At 40.4% G+C, this 27,328-nt stretch overlaps 1 protein-coding gene across 15 annotated transcripts in view; it reads right to left on the bottom strand.

The window, feature by feature from the left end:
* The window catches only part of EXOC2 (exocyst complex component 2), a 214,910-nt gene that overhangs the window by 150,905 nt on the left and 36,677 nt on the right, over window positions 1–27,328 (bottom strand). For 12 of the 15 annotated variants that reach the window (XM_072729245.1, XM_072729255.1, XM_072729257.1 and 9 more), the window contains 3 exons: window positions 18,757–18,917; window positions 13,549–13,725; window positions 11,383–11,509 (listed from right to left, as the gene is read on the bottom strand). In XM_072729245.1, coding sequence (XP_072585346.1) covers window positions 11,383–11,509; window positions 13,549–13,725; window positions 18,757–18,874 — 422 coding nt within the window. In that variant the 5' untranslated portion in view covers window positions 18,875–18,917. Of the gene's footprint in view, window positions 1–11,382; window positions 11,510–12,034; window positions 12,190–13,548; window positions 13,726–18,756; window positions 18,918–27,328 lie in introns of all 15 variants that reach the window. The other 3 variants (XM_072729259.1, XM_072729261.1, XM_072729260.1) reach the window with 1 other exon arrangement.

Below are 27,328 nucleotides of genomic sequence, written 5' to 3'. Positions count from 1 at the left end.
TAAATAAATAATCTTTAAAAATGCTGATAAGAAGGGGCACGTGCATCCCAATGTTTATGGCAGCATTGTCAAACTATGAAGGGAGCCCAAATGTCATCAACTGAGGAATGGATAAAGAAGATGTGGTGTCCATACACAATGGGATAGTACTCGGCCTTCAGAAAGAATGGAATCGGGCCATTTGCAATGACATGGATGGAGCTAGGGAGTTTTACGCTACGTCAGGTCAGCCCAAGAAAGACGCATACCATATGATTTCATTTGTATGTGATAAGGAGCAAAACAAATGAACACAGAGGAAGAGGAGGAAAAATAAAATAATATAAAAACAGAGAGGGAGGCACACCATAAAAGACTTAACTAGAGGGAACAAACCGAGGGTTGCTGGAGGGCAGGTGGGTGAGAGACGGGGTGACTGGGTGATGGGCACTAAGGAGGGCACTTGTGATCAACACTGGGTGTACATGTAAGCGTTGAATCACTAAATTTTACTCCTAAAACCAATACTACACTATGTAAATTCAACTTGAATTTAAACTTTAAAAAAAATGAAGAAGAAAAAAAAGATATATCATTAAAAGTATTTAAAAAAGAAACCACACAGTGTGGCGCACACCAAGGCTCCGTCCTTACCTAAAGCACCCTTGCTCTGGGATGGGCTCCGTGGATTGCGGTGGGCAGCCCCTAAGGGAGCCTGGAGCCTGCTGTGTCCCATCAGGTACTCACCGCCCCAAGCATCCTCCCGCCCACGTGCACTAGTGTCGTGCCCCGCTCCCGGGGTCTCTTTCACAGCCTAGCACAGCCCGTCCGTGTGCTCCTGGCTCCCTCAGTCCTTTCGCAGTTTCCTGGGATTTCCTCTGTACACCCTGCACCGTAATCCAGGATCCAACATCGAGTGGGTCAGTACCTCAGTCGAGAAAGAGACCCACTTCACGGTCTATTACACTCGCCTTTCTCACAATGATGTTTTCTTTTTTCAATTAGGGGGGCAGAAAGCCCTGCGGAGCACCACAGGAACAGACAGGTCGGAGGAGACCTCAAGGGGGTCACGGGCCCCCAGTGGCGTCACCTCGGTCACTGACTCACAGACGAGGCCAATCGCACAGCATTACCCACGGCTTCCGAGGTTAAAAGCCTAGAGCCTGAATCTTCTGGGGGGCGTGTGTGTCCTGTAGGCTTGTTGGTCATCCTTACCAGGCGGGGCCTCCGAGAAGGACCCGCAGAACTCTGCATTTTTAGAAGCGTATTTTGGCTTGGCTTCTTCTTGCCGGTTTGATACTTTACTTAGTAATAAAATCCTGTCACCTTTGGAAGTTTTTCTCATTTTATTTATTTGTACATCATGCCTCCAAGCTAAAACTTTGGGGGGGGGGGGGATAAATGCCTGAGCAGAAAGTGCTGGGCCCGAGCTCAGTAGCTAGAAACGCTTCCTTCGGATACGCACAGGCCACAGCCCCCAGGTCTGTCCAGAGTGCTGCGTCAAGGGCCTCGCGTCTAAACGGGAAAGCACAGCAGGATGAATCGGAAAAGTGCACGGAGAAATACCTACCACTTTTCTGTCAACTTCACTTCTACTTGATACTTGAACTGGCATTCTGTGTAGTTCTAACACTTCGCTTGCTCAAAAAGTTAAATAATCTTAACAAAACCAAAAAGCACTACAGAATCATATGATACCAACTAAATCCCTACTATTAAACAGTCTTGACGAATTATTCAACTATGTGAAATCCTCTTCTAACAAGGATCAGCTGCAAACTCCCAGATTAAAGGGACACCTGGGGGCTCAGCGGTTTAGCGCCTGCCTTTGGCTCAGAGTGTGACCTCGGGGTCCCAGGATCGAGTCCTGCATTGGGCTCGCTGCATGGAGCCTGCTTCTCCCTCTGCCTGGGTCTCTGCTTCTCCGTGTCTCTCATGAATAAATAAATAAAAATCTTAAAAAAGTAAATAAATAAAAAAAATAAAGATACAGCTGGCCAAAAAAGCAGCAAAAAGGGACTCTGTGAACTTCTTTATCCTTCACTCAAGCCCAGCAGTTTATGACGGTTGGGTGGTTCCCTACCCATAATCTGGACAGAAGCGTGAAGAGGGATTAACAACATCAAGAAAGGATGTATGATACAATAACAGCAAGGAAAAGAAACAAGTACAAAACGCAGACACAAACCCAAAACACAGCAGTTATATGTGTTGGTGAGATGACTGAGACTACAGCCCTGGCGGTTGGGGGCGGGGGGGTAGTTAAATCATGGCCAACACACTTAAAAACGAACAAACTGCACGTGTCTTTCTGTGTGATCGGTGAGCTCCAGGTCGCTGCACGCTGGCAGGACATCCTCCTTCCCGTGGCTGAATGACGTTCCATTACACACACGCATCTTCTTCATTATCCACTCAGGACACTTCGGCTGTCTCCGCAGCTTGGCTATTGTGAATAAGGCGGCAATGAACATGGGGGTGCAGCTAGCTCACTATCTTGTTTCCATTTCCTCTGGATATACACCCGGAAGTACAACTGCTGGATCACATGGCAGTCCTATTTTTAATTTTTTTGAGGAATCTCCACCGTTTTCCACAGTGGCTGCAGCAGGTTGCATTCCTCCCAACAGGACACAGGGAACATCTTCGCCAACATCTGTCATCTCTTGACTATTTTATGACTGTGTTTCTAACACAGTTGTGAGATGATATCTCAGTGTGGTTATGACTTGCATTTTCCTGATGATCATGGACTTCACCTTTCCATATGCCGGGTGGCCATTTACACACCTTTCTGGAAAATGTCTATTCAGGCTCCCCTGCCCATTTTTTAATCGATTGTTTTTTTTTTCTTTTTTGCTGCTGAGTTGTATGCGTTCTTTCTGTATTTTGAATATTAACCCCTTATAAAATATGCAAATTTACACTAGCCCTTTATTAGATATAAGAAATATAAACCTTTCACCAGATTTGCAAAAAAATATGTGGTAGTAGAAAAAAAAAGTCAAACTCATAGAAACAGAGAGCACAAAAGTGGTTGCAGGGGCTCGGGGTGGAGGAAGTAAGAGGTTGGTAAAAGGATACAAACTCTCAGCCATAAGATGAGTAAGGTCTCAAATGTGAAATAATGACGAGAGTTGGGAACACAGTATTCTATCATTGAAATCGGCTAAAAGAGTAGAACTATTTAAAGGGTCCTCCCCACCCCGCCAAAAAAAAGAAAAGAGAGAGAAACATAGAAAGAAAGAAGTGAGGTGCTGGAGGTGTTAGGTGCCTTAGTTAACTTGATGGTAGGAATCCTTTCACGAGGTATACATTTATCAAATCACTTTAAGTATCTTAGAAATTTGTCAACTATGCTTCAAGAAAGCTGAAGATACATAAAGAGAACAACAACACACACACAAAAACAAAACAAACAAACGAGAAACCTGGATATACACAGTACATATGAAAAAGGTCAAATCCTGAACAGTTAAAATGCTTAATGTTGTGATACTGAATAATGCAAATATGTAGCTACCTACAACTTCCCATACTTAGAACTCACCTGACGCTTACACTTTAGAAACATCTCACTAACAATGTGCCCAGTTGTTATTTTTACAAATATAAATAGAACTGTCTTATCACAAGATAAAGACCTGATATCTGGTAAGGCTCTAGGACATGAGCCCACAGGTCCCTCCCTATCTCCCTCCTCCTCAAGAGGGAACAGACGTGGGCCTGGCCACATTACTAGCAGTGGAGTCTCCTGATGATATGAGAAGCACGTGGGCATGGCCAGGCCTCCGTAGGCTCCACAGCTTCCTCTCCTCCATCATGGGTGCACCAAGCCACTGGCAGGGCAGGGTGAGAAGAAGAGGGCCGACGATCCTGAAATTGAGCTCTGGCATTAGTGTGGGCAGTGAGGAGTCACTGCAGACCCGGGACAGGCCATGTGCTTCCACCAGGGAGCCCCACAGGCTGCGATCTGAGTCTTTCTCTGCCTACCACTATCTTATTTCCCATGCACTACTATTTCTTATACATATAGCTCCTTCAGGCACCTAAATGAGTTAAGTAGAGTTTATAAAGCAGTGGGTCTCTTGGGCAAAATACTCACTCTACTTATCTCTTCAAAATCACCCCTGAGACAGAGTTTACTTTACAGTGATTTCCTACTGAAGACATTAAAACTCCTTTACCAACCTTACTAAATAAATATAAATTGGAAGAAGAATATTGAGACTTATAAGACAGAAATTATCTTAAAGATGACAAAATTCGGGGTGCCTGGATGGCTTAGTCGGTTGAGCGGCCAGCTCTTGGTTTCGGCTCAGGTCATGACCGCGTGTGTTGTGGGATCGAGCACCCAAGTAGGTTCCCTGCTCAGCAGAGAGTCTTTATGAAGATTCTCTCCCTCGGCGCCTCCTCTCATTCGAGTGCATGCTCTCTTCTCTCTCTCAAATAAATAATCTTTTTTAAAAATGACAAGACTCTAAGAGAGAAGTCAAACAATTTTGCCTCAAATCACCCAATTAAGTCCACTCTTGGCTAGTGATTCAACATGCATTCTCCACCCACAGACCAAACAATCCCACACAATAGTGCAATCATACCTTCCCTGAGTCAATAATTATCCTAAGCAAATCATGCTTATCGTACCCACTTTGCATATATCTATTGAATGATCTTGTTTTGACCAGTGATGTCTGAGGAAAGATCTACTGGAACATTTCTGGGAAGGGTCTCCATACTTGTAAGAAGGAGAATCAAGAAGAAATAGTGTCTTTTTGCCTCTAGACATTACTGGATTTTATTAATTATTGTGTATTATTGCTTCAACATTAGATTCTTATATTATTCCTTATTGTGTGTTATTATTGCTTCAATACCAGAAATTGTTTCAGTCGATCTGCAATCACAAAGAAAATCAGTTTTACGCCAAGTGCAGCAGAACAGAGCAACAAGATTCCTCACACCTTGGTGACATTACGAGGTCACTGACTCAACCAGTAATGGAGTCCACCACCTTAGGACTTTGTACATTATGAGAAAATAGCAATATTTTTTGTTTAAGCTTAAGTTAGTTTTCATTTTCTGTTACTTACAGCTGAAGGCATCCTGAGTCAGCACTGTATCCCAAAATATATGTTTAACTATACTGATCTTTTACACAAACACCTCAAAATGAATGTGAAACAGAAGATCTGGGGAAAAAAAACAAAACAAAACCAAAACAAACAAACAAACAAAAAAACCCGACGATGACAATGCCTAGAAGCAATGAAGCTCTCCAGGGTACATGTCTGCAAAAGCAGGGATGACTAACGGCATTATCTAAGTGGGAGATGGTAATAATAAGTGGTGGCTTAGAGCACAGGCTTTGGGTTCAATCTGAGAAGTCTGCTAGACTTGTCTGTATAACCTTTGGGAAGTTATTTAATCCAAGTTCCCAGTTATTGGACAATAGGGTATCTTCGTCCTAGGAATATTCTGAGGATTAAAATAAATAATGCATGGAGAAGGCTTAATAGTTTCTAACACACAGTAAACGCTCAAAAATATTATTTGTTGTTAGTTTTATTCTTTATACTCAGTTCTTTATATTTCACAGACTATTTCCATAAGCATCGTTTCCTTTGATCGTCCTAACAATACAGTGAATTATATATTCCCGTGTTACAGTGAGGAGGCTGCTTGTAAATAGTCTAGACTTGAACCCGGTACTTCCATTGTCAAATAAAGAACCAGTGACTCTTAGGCATCAAATGGAACCACAGCTACACATCTAGAAAGACATAAATTTAAGGACAGAGAAGGGAAAACTGATTTAGATGCAGAGAATTGCTAATGGTCTCAATGCAGTATTAGGAAAGGAAGCCGCACTGTGTCAATGGAGTTGACCAAGTATGAGAGTTAAAACTCAAATGTCTGTTCACAATAACTAGATTTTAGGCTGTAATCCACCAAGTAAAGTGATGGCTTAACAACTCAGTAAAAGCAAGGTTCACTTTAAGTAATTTAAAATAAATCTACACTTTAAATGTAACACCATGGGGTAAGAGAGTGACGGCAACACATTCTACTATGTGCACTCATGAAATGTTTTCTTTAAGAAATCAAAATACAGTTTCAGTAGCTGACAGCTCCTGCCGCTCCTAAAATACACGCTTTCCATTAGATGGCGGTGTGAGCTCAGATTTAAATCTCCTGATGAGGGTTAGCTCCTGCCCTGGGAAGACCCAGGCATATGGACTGAGGGCTCGGATATCAAAACAACGGGACTGTTTGCAACACATCAGAATTTGTTTTCAATGTGAGAACAATGTGCAGTAATGACCTGTAAACAAGCAAGACAAAATTCATTTTGAGAAAAATCCTAGCCACCCCACTCAGAGGGAGGCCTGGTTGGTAGTGTTACTGCATTAAAGAAAACGTGCTTCCTTGATTTGGCAGATGGAAGGATGATGAAAGGTGGGAGGCTAACGCGGTAAACGTGGGCTTATGTTCTGCTTTTGACTGTATATTATTCGCAATTCTTTTTGCTTTCAATTTTTAACGTCATTGTATTCATTCTGTTGTATTAAGTATTATGAGCTTGCTTTCGGTCGTGTGGTTTGTTTCTGGAGGGGAGCGTCTGACAGGTTCTGGACTTAGGCACTGTTATCACAGCCCATGAACTGGTTTTGATAAAATTTCTAAGAAGCAAATTTATCCAAAGCCCTTCTCTTCTACATCATACTGAGAATCATTCTGCTACTCGTTCCTCTGGTTTTCAAATGTACTGGAAAAATTGGTCATCTTTCCTTTCTATTGAAAAACCAAACTGAGGAGAAGAAAATCAGATCTGTATTGCCCAATAAAACCCATGTAGAAATAGAGCAAGTATCTGCGATGCATCAATTGACTAGAGAGCCATTCCTACATAATTATTTCACACACAAAAAATTTGCAGGTCATATAAAAACAAGGGCAAAGCTCCATTTTTATGTCTTCTGTCCCATATATGTACGCTGTCTAAAAACATTACTCATCATCCTCAAGTTAGACAAATATTCTTTCAAGAAATATAACCTAGCAGGGCACCTGCTGTCGGTCGGGTAAGTGTCAGCCTCCTGATTCTGGCTCGGTCAGATGTCAGGGTTGTGACACCCACCCTCATCGGGCTCCATGGGGCAGGGAGCCTGCTTGGGATTCTCTCTCCCCATCTTCCCCTGCCGAGCCCACACACATGCACACGGGCACACGCACTCTCTCTGCCTAAGGAAAAAAAAAAAAAAGAAATATAACCTAATGAAAGCTTTTACTTAACATGAACCCTTTTACCTTCTCTTTCAATCTAAATGGTTTGTCTCCATTACAATTTAAGTGTGCGAAGAACACGTACATCTGTGACAATCAGCATAACAAATCAGAAATACAGACTTTTATGACTAAATCCTAGTCTCAGTTCAAACTGAAGTTCATCTTTTTCCAAGCAATCAGTAACATTTTTATGAGTATCAAGGCACCACGTGTGCACAACATCAGTGAAAACATTAGGAATATGAAGGGTTTAAGCAGTCGAAGGAGGCCAATAGACACTAGTCGTTAAACCTGCACCGAAAGACAACAGTGTGCCTGCTGGGCACAGCTACACAAAGTCTACTAGACCCTGACTCACTCCAAAGAGCAACCAGAAGAGTACACGATGCCACTCCTCCTTGCCTTCCCTTACGCAGAGGGCTGGCCGCAACACTGCAGGACTGTACACGACTGTCCGCTGAAGAGCACTGCACACATGGTCACCACGCAATTGCTAGCAGCTGGCTCATCTTCCAACGTGACCTCACTACTTTAATAATAATTCATCAGGACCACAGTATTTTATTTTATTTTATTATTTTTTTTTTTTAAAGATTTATTTATTTTTTTTAATTTTTATTTATTTATGATAGTCACAGAGAGAGAGAGAGAGAGAGGCAGAGACACAGGCGGAGGGGGAAGCAGGCTCCATGCACCGGGAGCCTGATGTGGGATTCGATCCCGGGTCTCCAGGATCGCGCCCTGGGCCAAAGGCAGGCGCCAAACCGCTGCGCCACCCAGGGATCCCTATTTTATAATAAGCAATCACAATTCTTCAAACCTTCCCAATTAATATACTTCAACAAACAAGTGATATTAAAGCCCTATTATTCCTTCTCCGATGATATTTAAAAAAAAAAAATTAAAATTAGATCCTCTCCCAACTTTTTAAATGAAAGGAACTGCCAAATGACATTAATATACAGAAATAAAAACCAGTAAGGGAATGCTCTGAGGGATTCTAACCTGAACGCACACCAGTCTCTCAGGGAGCAAAGCTTTTATTTAAAAACTGAGTCAGGAGGGTGACTCAGGCTCAGTTGGTAGAGAGCAATGCAACTCTTGATCTCAGTGTTGTGATTTCAAGCCCTACTCTGGGCATGAAGCCTACTTAAAAAAATAAAAATGAAAAAAGAAAATAAATAAAAGAAAATAGAGCCAGGGAAATAAAACCCACGTGACTGTTGTAACATCTGCTTTTCCTTTCCTTTTGTCTTCTTCTAAAATAAGATTTCTCTACCTGAGGTCAGAGAATTCAATAAAATAAATGCAGCTTTCCTGACAGTACTCTTAAAAAATAAAAAGGAACCTGGAAAGGCATTCTTTGGGCCAAAAAACATTCTCTTGTTTTCCATAACTCTTCCTACTTTTTTACCTTTCATTTTCTTGCTTTCTAGTATCTCTAGCCCATCTTTCTTTTACTGGGAAAATTTCAAAAGAGTTTAAGTGTGCAAAAGGACCCCTGGACGTCCTCTCACTGTCTGGAGGGCCTTCCCAGTGTTTTCGGATTCAACAGGGATCTGTGCCTTTCTCTGTCCCTATTTTGCAAGTCAGCTGTAGAAAGGGAAGTTCACCTGTGGAGGGCGGATGGTGGCAGAGATCCCTGGCCACAGAGACACCCGTCAGGTGAAGATGCAGCTAACTGCCTGCCATGCAGTAGATGTGGCCAGTCTACCTTTTAGGGTTCCTCGCTGCCTATTATGTCTACCCTCTGGAATCTCCTTTGAAATGGTTTTAACATTTTACTGGCTTTCCCCTTAATGAATGATCTTAATATACATTCATTTTATATTTGAATGAGAGTTATGATTTTACCTTTTCAGATTTTACCTTTTCAGTTATGATTTTACCTTTTACCCATGGCTGAGCAAATTATTATTTGAAACTTAAGTTATAGCTTGAAAGAAAGGCTACTGTTCATTTTAGAGCCATTAAGCACTTGTTAAGTTAAGGTACATAATACTGCTTTAAGATTTTAATACGATTCATTACCCTGAAATCTTAATAGTCATTAAAAAGAGACAGTCTTCCTAAATGACAGAGTAGAGCCCTGAACAGTATACTGTGCAAGAAGAGCAAAGACCCACTGTAATAACGACTAGCACTTACGAAGCACCTGCCAGGAGCAGCACTCTTCTAGAGCTCGCGCCCCCTCCTCACAACCACCGGGTACTACGTGTTGTATCTGGGGAAACTGTGGCAAAGGCTAGGGAAGCAACTCGCCCAAAGTCCTCCTGCCAGTAACCTGGAGAGCTGTGATTCAAAACGAGTTTTTCTAGACTAAATTAGACTACCTCACAGGGAAGACAAAAAGAAAACTTGTAAAGGGCCAAGCACTCTTAGTGGCATTATTCCTGGCTGCTGTTACCAATGTTCCCTAAGAATAATCTGGACGCATATTAAGTAAAAGTGCTTTCAGAGAGAGAGAGAGAGTTCAAGCCTAAGCCTTGGGTGGGTAGCAGCAAAAACAGAAATAATAAAGACAGTTAAAAGGTCCTGAGAAGGTAAAGAAGTCAAATTGGGGCAGGTTATATGCCAAACTGAAAACGAAGAAGGTCCGTTTTATGATGGTAAACACCCCATTTAATCCTAACTTTGATAGTTTTTTCTAAAGTTCATACAAGGGGGATCCCTGGTGGCTCAGCGGTTTAGCGCCGCCTGCAGCCCACAGTGTGATCCCAGAGTCCCGGGATCAAGTCCCACATCGGGCTTCCTGCGTGGAGCCTGCTTCTCCCTCTGCCTGTGTCTCTGCCTCTCTCTCTCTCTCTCTCTCTCTATGTATCTCATGAATGAATAAATAAATAAATAAAATCTTTAAAAAAAAATAAAGCTCATACAAAATTCATACAATATTCCTATAGTCCCCGTCCCCATTTATAAAATTGTATTTTCCTTATGAAAGATCAATCTAAGGGGACCTCCTGGTCTACTCTTTTGTGGCAGGCCCTAGAAAGAAGCTGGCTTTCAAGCGTATTGAAGGAGGCTGTTAAAAGGCTTCATAGCAACTGCAAAGTCTATTCATGCTTGAAACTGTGCTCAAGTAAAGAGCTAGCAATTACCATCCCATTCTGGACGTTCTGGGTCCTCAAACTTGATCCTTAAAATGGCTCCAGCATGACCCATAGTGCCAAAGAGTTCAAAGATGTGACTAGACAGTCCAAGCTGCTAAAAGTTGCTAAGCCCCGGGATTTTTCAACACATGGTGAATTCCCAAGACAAACACTTGCTCCCTCCTGTTAGCCGGAGGTAAAACCTCACTAGGTGAAAAAGCAGCTTGCTATTTGAATCACTAGTGGTCTTCAGGTGTAGGCTTGAAGGTTAAACATAGAAAGGTTAATAGAGAGTTTTCCCCATTCCTAGAAAAACTTAGAGCTACGGTTCAAGTGTTAACAGAACGAATTTGTCACTTTCAGTAAGTGTTTATAGAGCAACACTCAGCACATAACTCCGCGAGCACAGTCACCAAGGCTGGAGAATAAATTAGACACAATTAATGTGTGAGATGAATTGATTAAATAAGATGTAAGGACACATAAAGTTACTAAAACACTGTCCTACCAACCGAGAATACATTTGGTTACATTTTGAAAAAAATTCTCATTTACCTGCCACAATTCTGAGACAGTGAGTCTGGATTAAGCACAAATCATAGGCAAGGGTTGTAAACAAAAGACTACAGTGGGCCTAACTATTCTAAAATATTTCCCCAAAACATCAAGCACGTGGAAAATTCTGGTTTGATTTCAAGTACCATCTAAATATTTAAACTCACCAGCCCCAGATTAAAATTCTCATATCATTAAAAATATTACTTTTTTAAAAACTTCAAGACACTTCTCTTCTTCACGACACGTAAACTCAAAAAACTAAAGGGATAAGTAGTTTTCACCAAAAATTTTAACTAATTGGAACATTCACAGGCAGCAAAGCTGACCAGGCATCAGAAATAACACTGGTCTTCCAACAACTGTGCTTCCCTGGATGTGTCCGGAGTTTGCCTCTTTCCTTGTAAGTACATAGAGCCCTGGAGCAATACAGAACACCGAGGGCAGGACAAGGGCAGGAGGTACTCACTTTTCAATCTCAATACCAAGCGGATTGGCAGGACGCAGAGACAACGGGGGAATTCCTTTATTCCTGTCCGTACGCATATCGTAGTAATTCATTTCATCAACCCACACCGCAGACTGATCCAAAAGACCTACCAAAAGGAGAAGCATATCCTTAATAAGACAGAAACTAAGCCTTTCCCTACTGTTTCACTTTTTAAAGACCGAATCCAAAGTGCACACTAAGGTAGCTTTTGAGAAATTCAACAGCACAAAAGCTGTTTTTTCTTTCTTTCTTTTTTGTTTTGTTTTTTTAATGGCTGGCGGCTTGATTAAAAACACTAAGAACCTATTAGAAGGCAAATATAACACCTGTCGGTTCACGATCTCACTGTACAATATTCAGTACAGAAGGCAGACTAAGGCTCTGAGGAAAATCTCTGTGTTTTTCCAATATATTTTACAAACAATAAACAGTAAAATTAATTTGGTTAATTCGACAAATATCCACCGGTTCTTCTTATAAAGGAATCAGTCAAATACTTTCCAGGAAATGCATGGCTTGTGTAATGGAAAGGACTAGGATCTCGGGAAACACGGGAAACAGACCCTGTGAACAGACCACGATACCTGAAAACGGTCCCTCTTCTATGCGACCGGAGTTCTTCGTCACTTACTTGGCATAGGCCGCGCAGCCTCAGTGCCTCTAACAGAAAATGGGCCAAGGGCCAGTGGGCACAGGGGCAGCTGGAGCTGTGGAACAGGGACTTGCTCCCGGGCAACTCCCAGCTGGATGGCCCTTTGTGAGCCCCAAACGTCAGCACCTCCAGTCCTGCCAGAAGGCAACGGGGGCTCTGTTAGAGGCTACGCTCAAGTCTACACACTCTGAAGGGAGGTTCTGTGAGCCCTCCCTGTGTGCTAGGACTTGGGCAGGATGTGTTAGAACAAGATTAAAACCTTCAAATAAGTTTCCTTTATCAGCTGTATAAATACGATATAAGACATGGCTGGATTCTGGCAAAAATGTTTTAAGTTCCTCCAGAAAACTGGTAACAAGTTCCTGCTACAATTTTTAGGTTTTGAAGATGTTCAATAAAAATGAGTAAATAAAAACAGGGATATTATGTACGTGCATATATATGCAGACACACGTATGTATGTGTGTGTCTATGTGTATTTACGTAGTCATGAAATTCCATTTTGTATTGTCCCATAAATTCATTCATTAAAAAAAAAAAGTCTAGGAATTTAAGGAAGACAATGCTGTGGGAAGGCTCTATGCTCTAGGTTAGAAAACAAAAAGAATCTGCAAAATCATTTCCTTTTCAGTATGATGAGAGAGAAGTACGGCCTGGGCTTCACTCTGCCTGTGGTATTCCTACGGATACAAACATCCATCAAGTATCAACCACGTACAAGACGTCACAGGACCGCCAAGACCAATGGGAGTGCAGTCTTGTGTAAGGGTCTATCCTAAGCACCCTACATTCATGCTCTAACTCATTTAATCCCATGAGGTAGGTAATACTGTTGTTTCACTTTTACCCACAAAAAAAAAAAAAAAAAAATGCAGTTGCACAGCCCGTGGCGCTGAAGCCCAGACGAGTCTGGCTCCTCTGACCCAGCTCTCCCTGCCCCTAATATGAGGAAGCAGGTGCTAAGGGCCTAGAAAGGACACTGAAAGCGCTACAGGATACCGAGAGTCCTGCTTCCCGTGTGGGGAGCTAAACGCACATTGTGCTCAGGCAACACTTGTCCTGGCCTCGAACGATGGAGCAAATGAAGGAAACAGGAGCATCATTAGATATTAGATGCCCCCGCTGCTGACTCCTGCCAAATGAGGAGGAATTTTACCTCAAATCTCGACCACATAATAGAAAGAAACGCAATTACTGTGTTCAAGATCAAGGAGCCCAAACTGGCAAAGCAAATGCCTAAGAAACAGACTTTATCAAGAATTTAGGATGCGGTTCTCTCGTGATCATCATCCTCGGGCTTCCATGTTACCTCAGCAAGCTGCCTTTCCAAAAGTAATGCAAATGCTAACCAATATCCCATTCCTGACAAAATAAACATAAGCTAAGTGAAGGAGATGTGAGACAAGGTAAGTTTTTACACAAATCTGCCAGTTTCAGACTTTAAAAGACAAAACCCACTTTCACTTTCCTCTTTAAAAATAAAAAGATGATACCTATTTTTTCAGGTTTCAGCAGCTTGAAAGACACTGTTGAGGTTCCTCTGCCCCCGGACTTGGTCGTGACAATAATGTCCCCTTTGTCATTTTTAGCTTGTCCCACTCGACATACTATCTTGCTCGCAGACATCCATTCTGCCGTCAGGAGACAATTATGCCCACAGATTGTCAGACCTGAAAACAAAAGCATGCACGTAACAAAGTCCAAGAGAACAAAGTCGAGATCTTAGATGTGTCTGTTACATGAAAAGACAATCCTTCAGGCCTTTTCCACGAGTGAGAAATAGATCTAGAAATAACATTTCCTCTTCACTACCGACCTCTACTACTGAACATGCCCAGTGTTACTTGCAAATACACTGTCTCTATTGATTTTTGTCTAATCTTTTTCCTCTAATTTTTAAGACTTCTTTAGATGACATTTAAGTTTCTTCAAACATCGATGGATTTAAAACATGATGACCATGGGATCCCTGGGTGGCGCAGCGGTTCAGCGCCCGCCTTCGGCCCAGGGCATGATCCTGGGGTCCCGGGATCGAGTCCCACGTCGGGCTCCCCGCATGGAGCCTGCTTCTCCCTCTGCCTGTGTCTCTCTCTATGTCTATCATAAATAAATAAAATCTTTAAAAAAAAACAAAACAAAACATGATGACCATGATAATCACGTGTAGGCCTTCCAGATTCCTCAGCCTGTGAGAATCTTACATTGCTTTCATGGGTTTTAGAAGGGAAATTATTGCTATCATTAGGAATCGACATTAAGGATATGAAATCCTGAAGTGTACTGCTAAACGTATATGTCATTCCCTCAAAATGCACTTCTCTATCTTCCTGAAAACAATCTGCACTTACTTTTCCTGGCACTTACTTTTCAGCTCTCCACGGTACACACGGGGGTACCTCGAGCAAAGCCTGCAGGCCGGGAAGCCGGTGGCTCCTCTCCTCCACGTGGACCCCCCCTGAAGTCCCCGCAGCCCCGGGGTCTCCCCAGTGCCGCCGCCCCCAGGAGCAGCCAGCACCCCCAGACATACACTCAGGCCTGGAGGCCCCGGGCCTGATACCGCGGAAACGTCACAGCCCAGGCAGCAGCCACCAGGGAGGCAGGGCCCGCTGCAGCGCCGAGACCTGGCCCCGAACCGGCACCGCCGCGAGCACAGGCCGCCCGCTACCACGGACCCTCTCCTGGTAGCTTCCACTTCCACAAAACAGAACACAATAAATATTTTTGGAAAAAATAATCTAAAATGTATGCAGCAAATCCCAGACACGTCACACTTTCTTTTCTCATTAGTTAACTTTCTATACTGCTCAGCAGTCCAGTGTGGCAATTACATTTTTTTTCCCAGATACAAGGAACACCTCGACTAATGTCAAATTCCGTTGAAAAAATGTAGGAAGGGATTCAAGTCATCTTTTGTTACAACTTAAAACACTATTTAGTAAGAATGTTATGTTAACCACAGAGTAATAAATACAGCTACATTTTAAACATGGATTTATTGAAATAATGAATTTCAGACACTTCCTAAAACAGCCATTATTTATACATGGATGGAATTCTGTCTTTTTAGCAACAGCATTTAAAGGATTCTTCAGGACTAAGGTTTCGGTTGGTTTTTTAAAATGTATAATGATATTTACACATTTTAAAATGGATTTGTAATTCAAATTATTTTTTCAAAATGGGAGTGTCTTTGCTATCTTTCCTGAAAATCCATTTTGCTTTGAAAAAAAGTCAACTATTTAAGAGATTGATAGCACTCCTCTCCATCGTCAAGATAAGCACTGTGTTAACACTTCAATGAATATTTGCTCAAGTAAGGTTTATGCATATATAAACCAGTCTATGTATTTCTTAAATGATGGAAAAGGTTTTGATTAATATACTAAACAGTGCTGGTGTTATAGATGGCAGGTGTTTTGATGTCACTCTAGGTTAATACATTAGCTTAATACTTTAAAATTTTATGATATCAAAAAGATTCTTGTGATTTTAAATATTAACTCATTTCAGAAAACAAAACCAAAAAAAAAAAAAAAAACAACCCAAGAGTGAATATCAGGACTTAACACCATTCCTAATAGAGGTTCTCTGCTAGAGAACAACCTTATGATTAAAACTGAGGAATGGGAGATTTCCAATATATAGACAAGAAGCCTTAAAAGCATGTTCAGATGAGCAAAAACAAAGGATACCCATGACAGTACAAGCTGGAAAAAAAAAAAAAAAAACTACCCAGCACAATAGTTTATTCATGCTATCAGGGTTTCTCTGATTTAATATCTGCTCTGCATTTTAACTAAAAAAATTAATAATCACCATTTATTTGAAACAAAGATTCAAACAGATCATTTTAAATGCCATAAAAATTAAATAAGATCATAAGACCGATATCTTAATTTCTAAAGCACAGTTTTGCTAAGTTACTGCAAACTAAGAAATCTGCTTCATAAAATATAATAACATCTTTAACTTATAGAATTTCAAATAAACTGTTTTTATAATGTTTCACTTGGCTAGTATAGATATCATTTGAGCTAAAAACACTCAAATTATTTAGCAGATTGAGTTTGCTTTTTTAAAAAATGGTTTCTTGGCAATACATAGGCAGGTTGAAAGCTGAACTAGCAAGGTTTATAGAAGTATACACACTTAGTCAAATAAGAATAGCATTGCCTGAGGCTAAAGCAAGATTAAAATTTACATAGACTAATAACTGTCATGTTGGGAGCTCCAGTTAAAATGTAGGACATAGGACATAGCTTCCATCTGTATGGTTTACTTCCATGCATTCCAGGGACTTTTCTACTTTGGATAAAGAAAAACTTAGAATGAGCTATGTCAAAAACCAAGACATAGGATTAGATAAAACTATCTTCATAAGAGTAACTAAAGTTTTATTTACTGAAGGATCAAAACCTATGGCTAGAGAAAACAATATAAAATAAGACATTTAAATAACGCCATGAAAAGAATTCGCTGGGAAGTGCAAAACTCATTTATTTAGCATAGTGCCGAGTTCCACTTCATTTTCTGTTTTCCAAGGCTTTCCAAATGACCAAAAAACAGTCTGTCAACCTGCTCCAAAAATGCAAGAAAAATAAGCTCCAACTCGTAATCTCCAATACTTCACCAACGGGTCCCTCAAATTAAGAAGAGTCAAGAGAATGTCTGAATCCAAGTAAGTTTATACAGTAATTGGGATATATGTTCAGTAGCATATACTGAAGTCTCTTGTCTCTTCCTTCCTCATTCTGAATGCATCTCTATTCTGAATGTATCTCAGAGTTCACAGGAAAATAATCCTAACTGACCAATAATATTTATAATTTGCTCTCTATCCTGGATGTACCTGATACTCATTTGTATTTTGGAAAAAGAGTGATTAGGCTCCATCTTTAGAGACTGAGACACAGCAGTCCAGAGCATTTTTTTTAAGTTCTAAGGGAGATTAAGACAAGCCAAGGTATATATCCCAATGTTTGTAGCAATATTATCTACAATAGCTAAATTATGGAAATGTCCAACGACTGATGAATGGATAAAGATGTGTATAAATGTGTATGTTATATATGCATATGTGTGTACATACAAATATACATCCATACCCATATAATGGAATATTACTCAGCCATAAGAAGAATGAAATCCTGCCATTTACAATGACATGGATGGAGCTAGAGGGTATTATGCTAAATGAAATAAGACAGTCAAAGACAAATACCATATGACTCCACTCATATGTGGAATTTAAGAAAAAATACAAACAAGAATAGGGGGATAAAAGAGTGGCAAATGAAGAAACGAAGAACACGAGACTTAACTATAGAGAACAAACTAAAGGTTACCAGAGGGGACCAGAGGGGACGTTGGTGGGTGGATGGGTTAACTAGGTGATGGGGGGGAGGGGCAGCCCAGGTGGCTCAGCAGTTTAGCGCCTCCTTCAGCCCAGGGCCTGATCCTGGAGACCCAGGATCGAGGCCCGCATCGGGCTCCCTGCATGGAGCCTGCTTCTCCCTCCCTCTGCCTGTGTCTCTACCTCTCTCTCTCTCTCTGTGTCTTTCATGAATAAATAAATAAAATCTTTAAAAAAAAAATAGGTGATGGGGATTAAGGAGTGCACTCGGGATGAGCACCAGGTGTTGTATAGAAGTGCTGAATCACTAAATTGTTCACCTGAAATGAACATTATACTGTATGTTAACTAAGTGTAATTTAAAAAAACAAACAACTTTAAAAAAAAAAAAAGACAAGCCAAGGATGGGAAGCACTGACAAACATGAATGCTTAAATAATCAGCAGTAAAAATTTTCCATGTTATAGGGTAGGGGTGGGAGGCGACAGACACTATACAAATGAACATGTAAAAATATATATGGTAGAAAAGAAATTGAAGAAAAACCTTTTCCTAAAATAAATAATAAAAAAATAAATATATTTATACAGTGCCAACTGGATACACAGTATGCATGTCCCTGAACTTACAAAGATTTCAAAAAAAATAAACAGATCCTAAAAACCATAATTTAGCTTACCATAAATATATAAATATTAGGGGAGCCTAAATAAAAAGATAGATTAGCATGGGTGGGAATCAGTCTGAAGAGCTTTTTTTTTGTTGAAAATCTCAAGTTACTATTTGTATTTCAGATTCATGATGGTGCTCTCACCCATGATGGAGCATAATGTGGCAGAGAAAAGGGAATAAGGTTCACAGGCCTTGGTAAAAATACGCACCTGATCAGAGTGGACAGTTTCTTCCAGGTGGGGTGAGGATAAGAGCCAAGTGGGACTGAGAGCTCCAGGAGATAGAGTTTAGATTTGATTTGAAGAGCAAGAAGGAACAGAAGAGGTATAATCCACAGAGCACCACAGAATACAGACAGTTGTAGACGAGGGGAGGGGGAAAGCTGAAGTGAGCAAATAGAGCTAGGACGGTCCTGGGCAATCAAAGCAGGAGAGAGCAAAGCTGAGGAAACGTAGGCAAATCTCAGCTGTGGGAAACTTTCTGAACAACTTGGTGAAAAGCAAGTTAGACGAGATTTGATAAAATAATGATTTTAAACAGAAAAGCCAGAACAAATAACTCTTTCATCTTCATTCAGATCATTCTGTACAGACCATAATGTTGTCTTTCTATCACCTTGTCTCAACTGCCCACAATAAAAAGGCATTTACCTTAGAAACATAGTTCTTGCTCTTACCTATGAGGTCAGTTGGGCCAGTCCCCAAGTTTTCTCCTCTAATTGTGACCTTTGTCCACGGTATTCCTTCATTTGGAGAGATGCCTGTCACTAGAGGGGGTTGTCGTGATCGGGACATTGTACTTTGTGGAGCAAACTGGAGATCTAGTTACAGAAGCAATCTGTTGAAAAAGAAAGAAAACGATTAGTGACAACTGAAATAAGCATTAGCTAAAAACACAAGAATGCTAGACATTCAGTACCAAAACACAAAAAGTATGCTTAAACATATAGTTTGAAATTTTTTAGCTGGCATTGAGCTTATCTGCCAACATCTACTGAACACTGAATTTATCAAGGACACTGCAACTAGTACTGTGGGGGGAAATGTCAGAAAAATAACAGACAACTAAGCCCTTGGTCCTGGAACTTTCAATATAATGACAGAACCTAATGTCACCATTTAGCTCCAAGCCTACACCTGCTTAATCCCAAAAATACAATAGAAACTAGTCTACTCTCAAAGCTGTTAAAGGAAGATGTCCTGACTAATCATGTCATAAAAATTAAAATACATTTATATTCCATAGGTATACTGAACTTCACTTTATTTTTCTATTCTCTTTTTTAATGTGGTCAAATCAATATATTGACATTTTTATAAAACCTAGAATGTAGTCATATAGGCAAAAGTATGAATTTGCCAACTATTCTGAGTATATAGCACAGCTGGTAAAGGTGTAGTTTCTAAGGTCAAATACATCCGTATTCAAGGCCCGGTGCTCCAATTTACCAATTCTGTTTTAAACCTTCTGTTTTCATATAAGGAAAATGGCCCTAATAATAATAGAACCTTTCCAAGGTTACACTTACGATTACATAGGATAAATCCTAGCAAAGCACAGTACTTAGCATGTAGTAGGCAACAAATAAATAATAAAACCTGACTAATAAACCCCCACAGAGCCCCTCAATTGCTCAAAGTTTCAGATGCCCTAGAAGATGATGGCAAGGTTCAGAGCAAAATAGCAAGAACTTGCTGGTTATCTCAATCTTTACATACTGAGAAATTAGACACCCTGGCCTCTGCCTTCACCGTACAGTCAGCAGGAGATCAGTAGTTCAGTCTCTGAAGAAGCCAGACAGAAGAATATCAGGAATCAGGATACCAGACAGAGTAAGGGTGATGAAGTCTCAACCTGCAGAGCCAAGTATGGGACTACTTGGGCCTCTTCCTCCTCTGCTCTTCTACCTCTGTCAGCAAGGTCTGTGCCCACACTGCCCAACCCCACCTTGTCTGAATAAGGAGATTATTATTCTCCGGAGAAATTGAAGGGAAAAAAGGTCCTTATCCCTCAAAAAAAAGGGGACCCCTGGGTGGCTCAGCGGTTTAGTGCCTGCCCTTGGCCCAGGGCGCAATCCTGGAGTCCCGGGATCAAGTCCCACATCAGGCTCCCTGCATGGAGCCTGCTTCTCCCTCCTCCTGTGTCTCTGCCTCTCCCTCTCTCTCTCTCTCTGTGTGTCTATCATAAATAAATAAATAAATAAATAAATAAATAAATCTTAAAAAAAAAAGACCTCCTTGCAATCATATCACCCAATGGAAAAGCCACTTACAAAGAAACTCTGCCCATACACAAACTAAACATATCAGCTATCCCCAGACTCTAAAACATACAAGGACAGCCAAAGACTATGTAAGATGGTCAAGGAAAATATATGAGAGAGATGGAAGTGAGATAAACAAAAAAATCCAGAGGAAACAGAAATAAAGCAGGTGTAACAGGCTAAACTGCATCCCCTAAAAAATACTATGTTGCAGTTCTAACCCTAGGACCTCAGAATATGACAGTATTTAAGAGATCAGGCCTTTAAAGAAGTCGTTAAAGTAAAATGAGTTCTTATAAGTGGGACCTAATTGAATATGCCTGATGTCTTTATAAGAAAAGGAAATTAGGATACAGACACACACAAGGAAGACTGTGAGGACACAGGGAGAGGTCAGCTATCTACAAGCCAAAAAGACAGACCTCAGAAGGACCAACTCTCAAGATAATGGCAGATTAGACAAAGAATCTGGAAACGTGGATGCCAGAAGAGAGACTTAAAGGAGTTTGGGGTATATATAATAAAGGTTGTTATTACTGACCTTTACCCCGTTTCTGGGAAACTCAAAATCCAAGAAGTGTCTTTGTTATTCATGAGACTTCAATATCATATGTATGTAATATTCATGACCCCCCAGTATCGTATTACATAATACTCCTGACAATTCAATGTCATATGTAGGTAATATTCATGACCACTCCATATCCGGAAGAGCAACATGAGATTAGAGGGTTGGGGTTCTGAGGCACATGACATCAGTGTGGCCTCTTCTGGAAAAGGGTGATAGGCCAGGAGACTGAGTTCAATCTCACGGCCAATGAGGCCATGCCTGTGTAACTTAGCACAACTAAAATAGCAAATTGACAACAACAAAAAACAAAGCACCAGAAAGACATTACCATTCACCCAGTAAACCAAATGAGACAACTCACGTTATCTTGAACACCTTCCCTATCCCAACTCTGGAATCAAACAATCAAAACCTTTGTCAGAATCCAAAGTCATCTGTTCCTCTCAGTTCTACTGTTGCTTGCCTAGTTAAGACCTTCATCTTCTCTCCGTGGATACTGAAACAGACTTTGCTTTGCTTTTTTTTTTTTTTAAGATTTTATTTACTTATTCATGAGAGACACAGAGAGAGAGAGAGGCAGGGACACACACAGGCAGAGGGAGAAGCAGGCTCCATGCAGGGAGCCCAATGTAGGACTGGATCCCAGGTGTCCAGGATCAGGCCCTGGGCTGAAGGCAGACGCTAAACCGCTGAGCCACCCGGGCTGCCCCTGAAACAGACTTCTAACTGGTCCTCTGGCCCTATATTCTCTCCACTGTAATCCACTCTCACCAAACACCAGTTAATTATCTAAACTACACATCTTATCAACATCTCCCCAGCTTTTGAAAAAAAAAATCCCATGCCACCCCCAATCTTAGAATTCTCCAGTGCCCACAAAATCCTTACCGTTTTATTAAAACCTGTCACAACTAGATTGATTATTCTGTACTTCCTACTTCGCCTTCAATCATTTCCTGCATTCATCTGATACTAACCATAGAAGCCCATTCACCTTTTATGAATCATCAGGTACTTTTATGCCTTCATGATTTATCTTGTGTTGACTAAATAGAAAGTCTTCCAAAGTTTGTTAAATCCTTACCAACACTTCAAGGTCAATGTTAAATGTGACCTTCTCTAAAACAGTCTCTTGATCCCTCTTCTATGGTGCTTCTGATACATAGTTCTAATCTTCACTGTGATAAATCTTAGATACCATGTTTATGTCTCCTCTTTGAAAACATAAGATGTTTAATCAACTCTATACCCCCAATGCCTGTCAGTACACTAATTGACACAAAATAAAAATGCCATATGACTGCTGAAAGAAGTCACATAAATGTTTTCGGAATGTTTCATGGTATCAGGGTTTCAGTGGAATTAGAATAAGACACAGAAGAAATACAAGGAGTAGAGAATACAGACAGGGAGCTATTAGGTATATACATGCAAAAAACTTTTTGAAATTCAAAAGACATTTGTAAGTAACAGCATTAAAAAGGACAAAATACTCAGGAATAAATTTTACAAAAGAAGTGCAAACCTTGTACTTGGAAAACCACAAGACAACACTGTTGAAAAAAATTAAAAACCTAAGTAAATGGATAGGAAGACAAAATATTGTTAAGATGACAATACTCCTCAAGTTGATCTACAAATAAACTGCAAACCCCAGCAAATTCTTGACTTCTTTGCAGAAACTGACAAACTGATCATACAATACTATAGAAATGGAAAGGACCCAGAAGAGCCAGAGGAATCTTTAAATAGAGGAACAAGGTTGGAGGATTCACATTTCTTGATTTCAAAACTTACTACAAAGCTATAAAAATCAAGAACAGTGTGATACTGGCCTAAGGAAAGATGGAATAGATCAATGGAATAGACTTGCAAATCCAGAAATAGAACCTTACAAATACAGTCAATTGATTTTTGAACAATAGAGAAAAAATACTCTTTTTAACAAACATTGCTAGGACAACTTGACAACCATATGTAAAAATCTGCAGTTGGATCCTTTCCTTATAACATATATAAAAATTTACTCTAAACATAGTATAGACCTAAATGTACAAGATGAAACTATAAAACTTTTTGAAGAAAACACAGAAGTAAGCCTTTATGATCTTGGGTTAGGCAAACCTTTCTTAGCTACAACACTAAAGAAACAAAAGGAAAAAAAGAGATAAACCAGACTTGGTCAAAAGCAAAAACCTTTGTGCTTCAAAGGACATCATCAAAGGTAAAAAAGACAACCCATAGGAGAAAACATTTGCAAATAGTGTATGAGAAACTTATACCCAGAATATATAAAGAATAATTACAACTCATTGCAAAAGCAAATAACACAATTTAAAAATGGGAAATAATCTACACTTTCCTGCAACAAAGATACCAAAAGTCCAATAAAGATATGAAAAGATGCTCAAGGACATTAGCCAAGGAAAAGCAAATCAAACCCACAATGAAATGCCACCTTGTACCCACTAGGAGGCTATAATCAAAAAGGCAAAAAATAATGTGTTGGCAATGAGGTAGAAAATTAGAACCACTGTGCATTGCAGGTGGGAACATAACAGGTACAGACACTCTGGAAAGCAGCTTGGCAGTTCCACAAGAGGTTAAACAAAGAGTTAATATACAATTCATTGATTCCACTCCTTGATTCCACTCACTTCCATCTAACCAAGTGAAATGAAAACATATGTACACATAAAAACGGGCCCATGAATCTTCAAAGTAGCATTATTATGTAAAATCAAAAAGTGGAATCAACGCAGTATTATGTAAACTGATGAGGAGGAGGAGGCAAGACGGAGGAAGAGCGGGGTCCTCCACTCACCTGGTCCCACCAACTTACCTAGATAACTTTCAAAACATCCTGAACACCTATGACTTTGACCTGAGATGTAAAGAGAACAGCTGGGATGCTAAAGAGAGAAAAGTGATCAGGTCTGACAAGGTAGGAAGGTTAAGAAGAAAGGTGGGGGAGGCGCGCCAGGCAAACCTGGCCCAAAGGGGAACCGCCACCAGCGCTGGAACTTTAAAAATCCACGCCTGAGTCTTCCCTGACTGAAAAGTCCTTGGCAGGGAAATAGGGCACAATCACAGGAGGGGCAGTGAAGCCTCAATATTCCCAGAGACACTATAAGAGGAGGGATGGGCGGGAGAAAGCTCACCACAGATCATGGTCGGAGCTCCAGAAAGGGCTGGAGTGCAGCCCTCAGGGCATTTGGGAGAAGCCAGTGGGTTATGCGGTGGCTCCACAGGTCCCGTTAACCTAGAGCCCAGTAACGGACTGAGGCAGCTGTCCTCCGTTCCCTTCGGGAGAGGCGACGCGGAGTGGCACAGGCCCCCATCAGAGGGGGCAGGAGGGGGCAAATCCGGGTGACCTCTGTTTACCCAGGGGCCGGCAGAAACAGGGAGGACACAGGAAAGCAAGAACTCTCCTACCACTGGACACCCTGCAAGCTGTGCAGATCAGCGCACGCACTGCCCCCAAGAGCACCTAGGCCACTGGGGACTGGGACACTGCAGTTCAGTACTCTCAGGGAGCTCTTGGCTGCAGAGCTGGAGATCTGGCTGCTGCCATTTTTTTCTTCTTTTTTTTCTCTTCTTTTTGCCTTTCACCTGGAAGAGGCAGGGCCTCTAGGGAAAAAGGCCTCATGGGATAAAAAGCTCATAATCACCGGTACCTGGCAAGGGGTGGGGCATCCCTGCCAAAGCACACACACTTGAGAATCAGCACAGCAGGCCCCTCCCCAGAAGACCAGCTGGAAGAACAGGGGAAGACCAAGTTTACTGACCAAGCAGTACTGGAAAGCTCCAAGACTGAGGGAAAATAGTACATTGAATGAGAGGGTTTTCTTTCATTACAATTCGTCTTGATTTCATATTAAAAATTTCTAATATATTTTTCTTTTCCTGCCTTAACTACAATATTTTACCAACTCTTCATTTTTAAGGTTTTTCCTTTTTGAATTTCATATTTCTACAATTTCATGTCTTAGATATATTCTTCATTTTTTGATGCCTTCAACATATTGAATATAATTTTGGTAGATTACGAGTTATGCTTTTTGGTTTTTGTTCTTTCTGTCTCATTTTGTTGTATAACAGTGGAAATTAGTAACTTCTAACACATGGACCAAAATACACACAGAAAGAAATGGAACACCAGGGTGGCTCATTCTGTAACACTATATTGCTCCTTCCCATTCTACCCTCCTCTTTTAACTTGTTTATGTTTCTGTGATTGATGGTAGGTCTCTATATAAATTCTGCTGGTTTTTTATAAATTTGGAATTGATCACCATCTAACATACAGAAAAAATACACTCTGAACCAAGAGGATGACCCTCTAGGTCTCTTTAGGGACGATATTCTCTGTCACCATTTCCTCACCACCCCCTTTCTTTGTTTTTGTTTTTGTTTTTCTTTTTTGATTCTTACTATTTCATTTTAAAGTTTGTTTTTGACTTTAGAGGCCCTTTTCTCAGGAAATTGAAGGAGTCATCAAAAACCTCCCAAGACACAAAAGTCCAGGGCCAGATGGCTTCCCGGGGGAATTCTTTCAAATGTTTAAAGAAGAAACAATACCTATTCTGCTAAAGCTGTTCTGAAAGAAAGGGACAGAATACTTCCAAACTCATTCTTTGAGGCCAGCATTACCTTGATCCCAAAACCAGACAAAGACCCCACCAAAAAAGAGAATTACAGACCATTATCCCTGATGAACATGGATGCAAAAATTCTCAACAAGATACCGGCCAATAGGATCCAACCATACATTAAGAGGATTATTCACCACAAACAAGTGGGATTTATCCCCAGGATACAAAGGTGGTTCAACACTCATAATACAATCAACGTGATAGATCACATCAACAAGAGAAAAAAACAAGAACTATAGAGATGCATGTACTAACATGTTCATTATTCACAATAGCCATAGGTTGGAAATAACCTAAGTGACCATCAGTGATGAATGGATAAAGAAAACATAACATGCACTTACAATGGATTATTGTTTAGAAAAGAAGGGAATCTTGCCATTTGTGGCAACATGGATAATACCGGAGAACATTATGCTAAGTGAAATAAGCCAGAAGGAGAAAGACAAACATCACATGGTATCACTCACATGCGGAACTTAAAAAAAATTTTTTTTTAAAGACTAACTCACAGAAACAGAGTAAAATGATAGTTGTTAGGGGTCATGGGGTAGGGGAATTGGGGAAAAGACAGTAAAAGGATACAAACTTTCAGTTACAAATAAGGTCTAAGGGTCAATGGTGATCACAGTTGGTAATACTATATTGTATAACAGAAACTTGCTAAGAGAATAGAACTTAAGTGCTTTCACCAAAAAAAATTTAAAACCGGTAAATATGTGAGGTAATAAATGTGTAGATCTACCTAACTGTGGAATGTATATAATATCTCAAAGTATATAATATCAAATCACCATGCTGTACACCTTAAGTGTAATTTTATCAGTTATATACTTCAATAAAACAGGCAAAATTTTAAAAAGCAATAAAATTGGTTATTTCAAATAAAGGAACCTCACTGGCAATAAATCCATATGATAAGAAATGCTGAAGGAATTTCTTCAATCTGAAGTTGGAATGACACCACATAGTAATTTGAAAGATTTCATAATGAGAAAAGGATGAATTCATCAGGACATAACCATCTATAAACTGTGTGTATACCCTAGTAACACAGCTTCAAAACACATGAAACAAATGCTGAGTTAAAGAGTGGCAGAAATCCACAATCATGGCTAGGTATTTTAATATACTCTTTAAATAGGGGCACCCGGGTAGCTCAGTTGGTTAAGCATCTGAGTCTTGACTTTGGCTTAGGTCATGATCTCAAGGTCCTAAGATTAAGTCCCACATCAGGCTCTGTGCTGGGCCTGGAACTTGCCTATGTTCTCTCTTTCCTTCTCCCAGTGCCCCGCCCCCCAGCCCCTTCCCTCACTGGCATGTCCAAATACTCTAAATAAATAAATAAATAAATAGGGATAACAGTTAAACAAAAATTTGTAAAGCTATAGAATATAGGAACAATACTACTGATCATGTTGGCCTAAATGACATTTACCAAAGCTCCTTTTCAAGTGTTTCAAGAACGTTCACCAAGATAAGACTATATGGTAGGCCATAAAGTAAGTCACAATGAATTCCAAAGACTGAAATTCCAAAGACCACAAAAGAATTAAATTAGAAAGCTAGAGCAATACAATATTGAGAAAAGTAAACAAGTATTTGGAAATTAAATAACACAAGCTAATAGTCAAAAAAAATAATGAAGAGGGAAATAGAAATTTGAACTGAATGTTAATGAAAATATCATCAGGAACTCCTGGGTGGCTCAGTGGTTGGGCGTCTGCCTTTGGCTCAGGGCGTGATCCTGGAGTTCCAG

Source organism: Vulpes vulpes, chromosome 12 (assembly GCF_048418805.1).
Source record: "Vulpes vulpes isolate BD-2025 chromosome 12, VulVul3, whole genome shotgun sequence".
Classification (NCBI taxonomy): domain Eukaryota; kingdom Metazoa; phylum Chordata; class Mammalia; order Carnivora; family Canidae; genus Vulpes; species Vulpes vulpes.
Note: the sequence above shows the minus strand (reverse complement) of the source record. Positions and strands in the feature narration are given on the sequence as shown.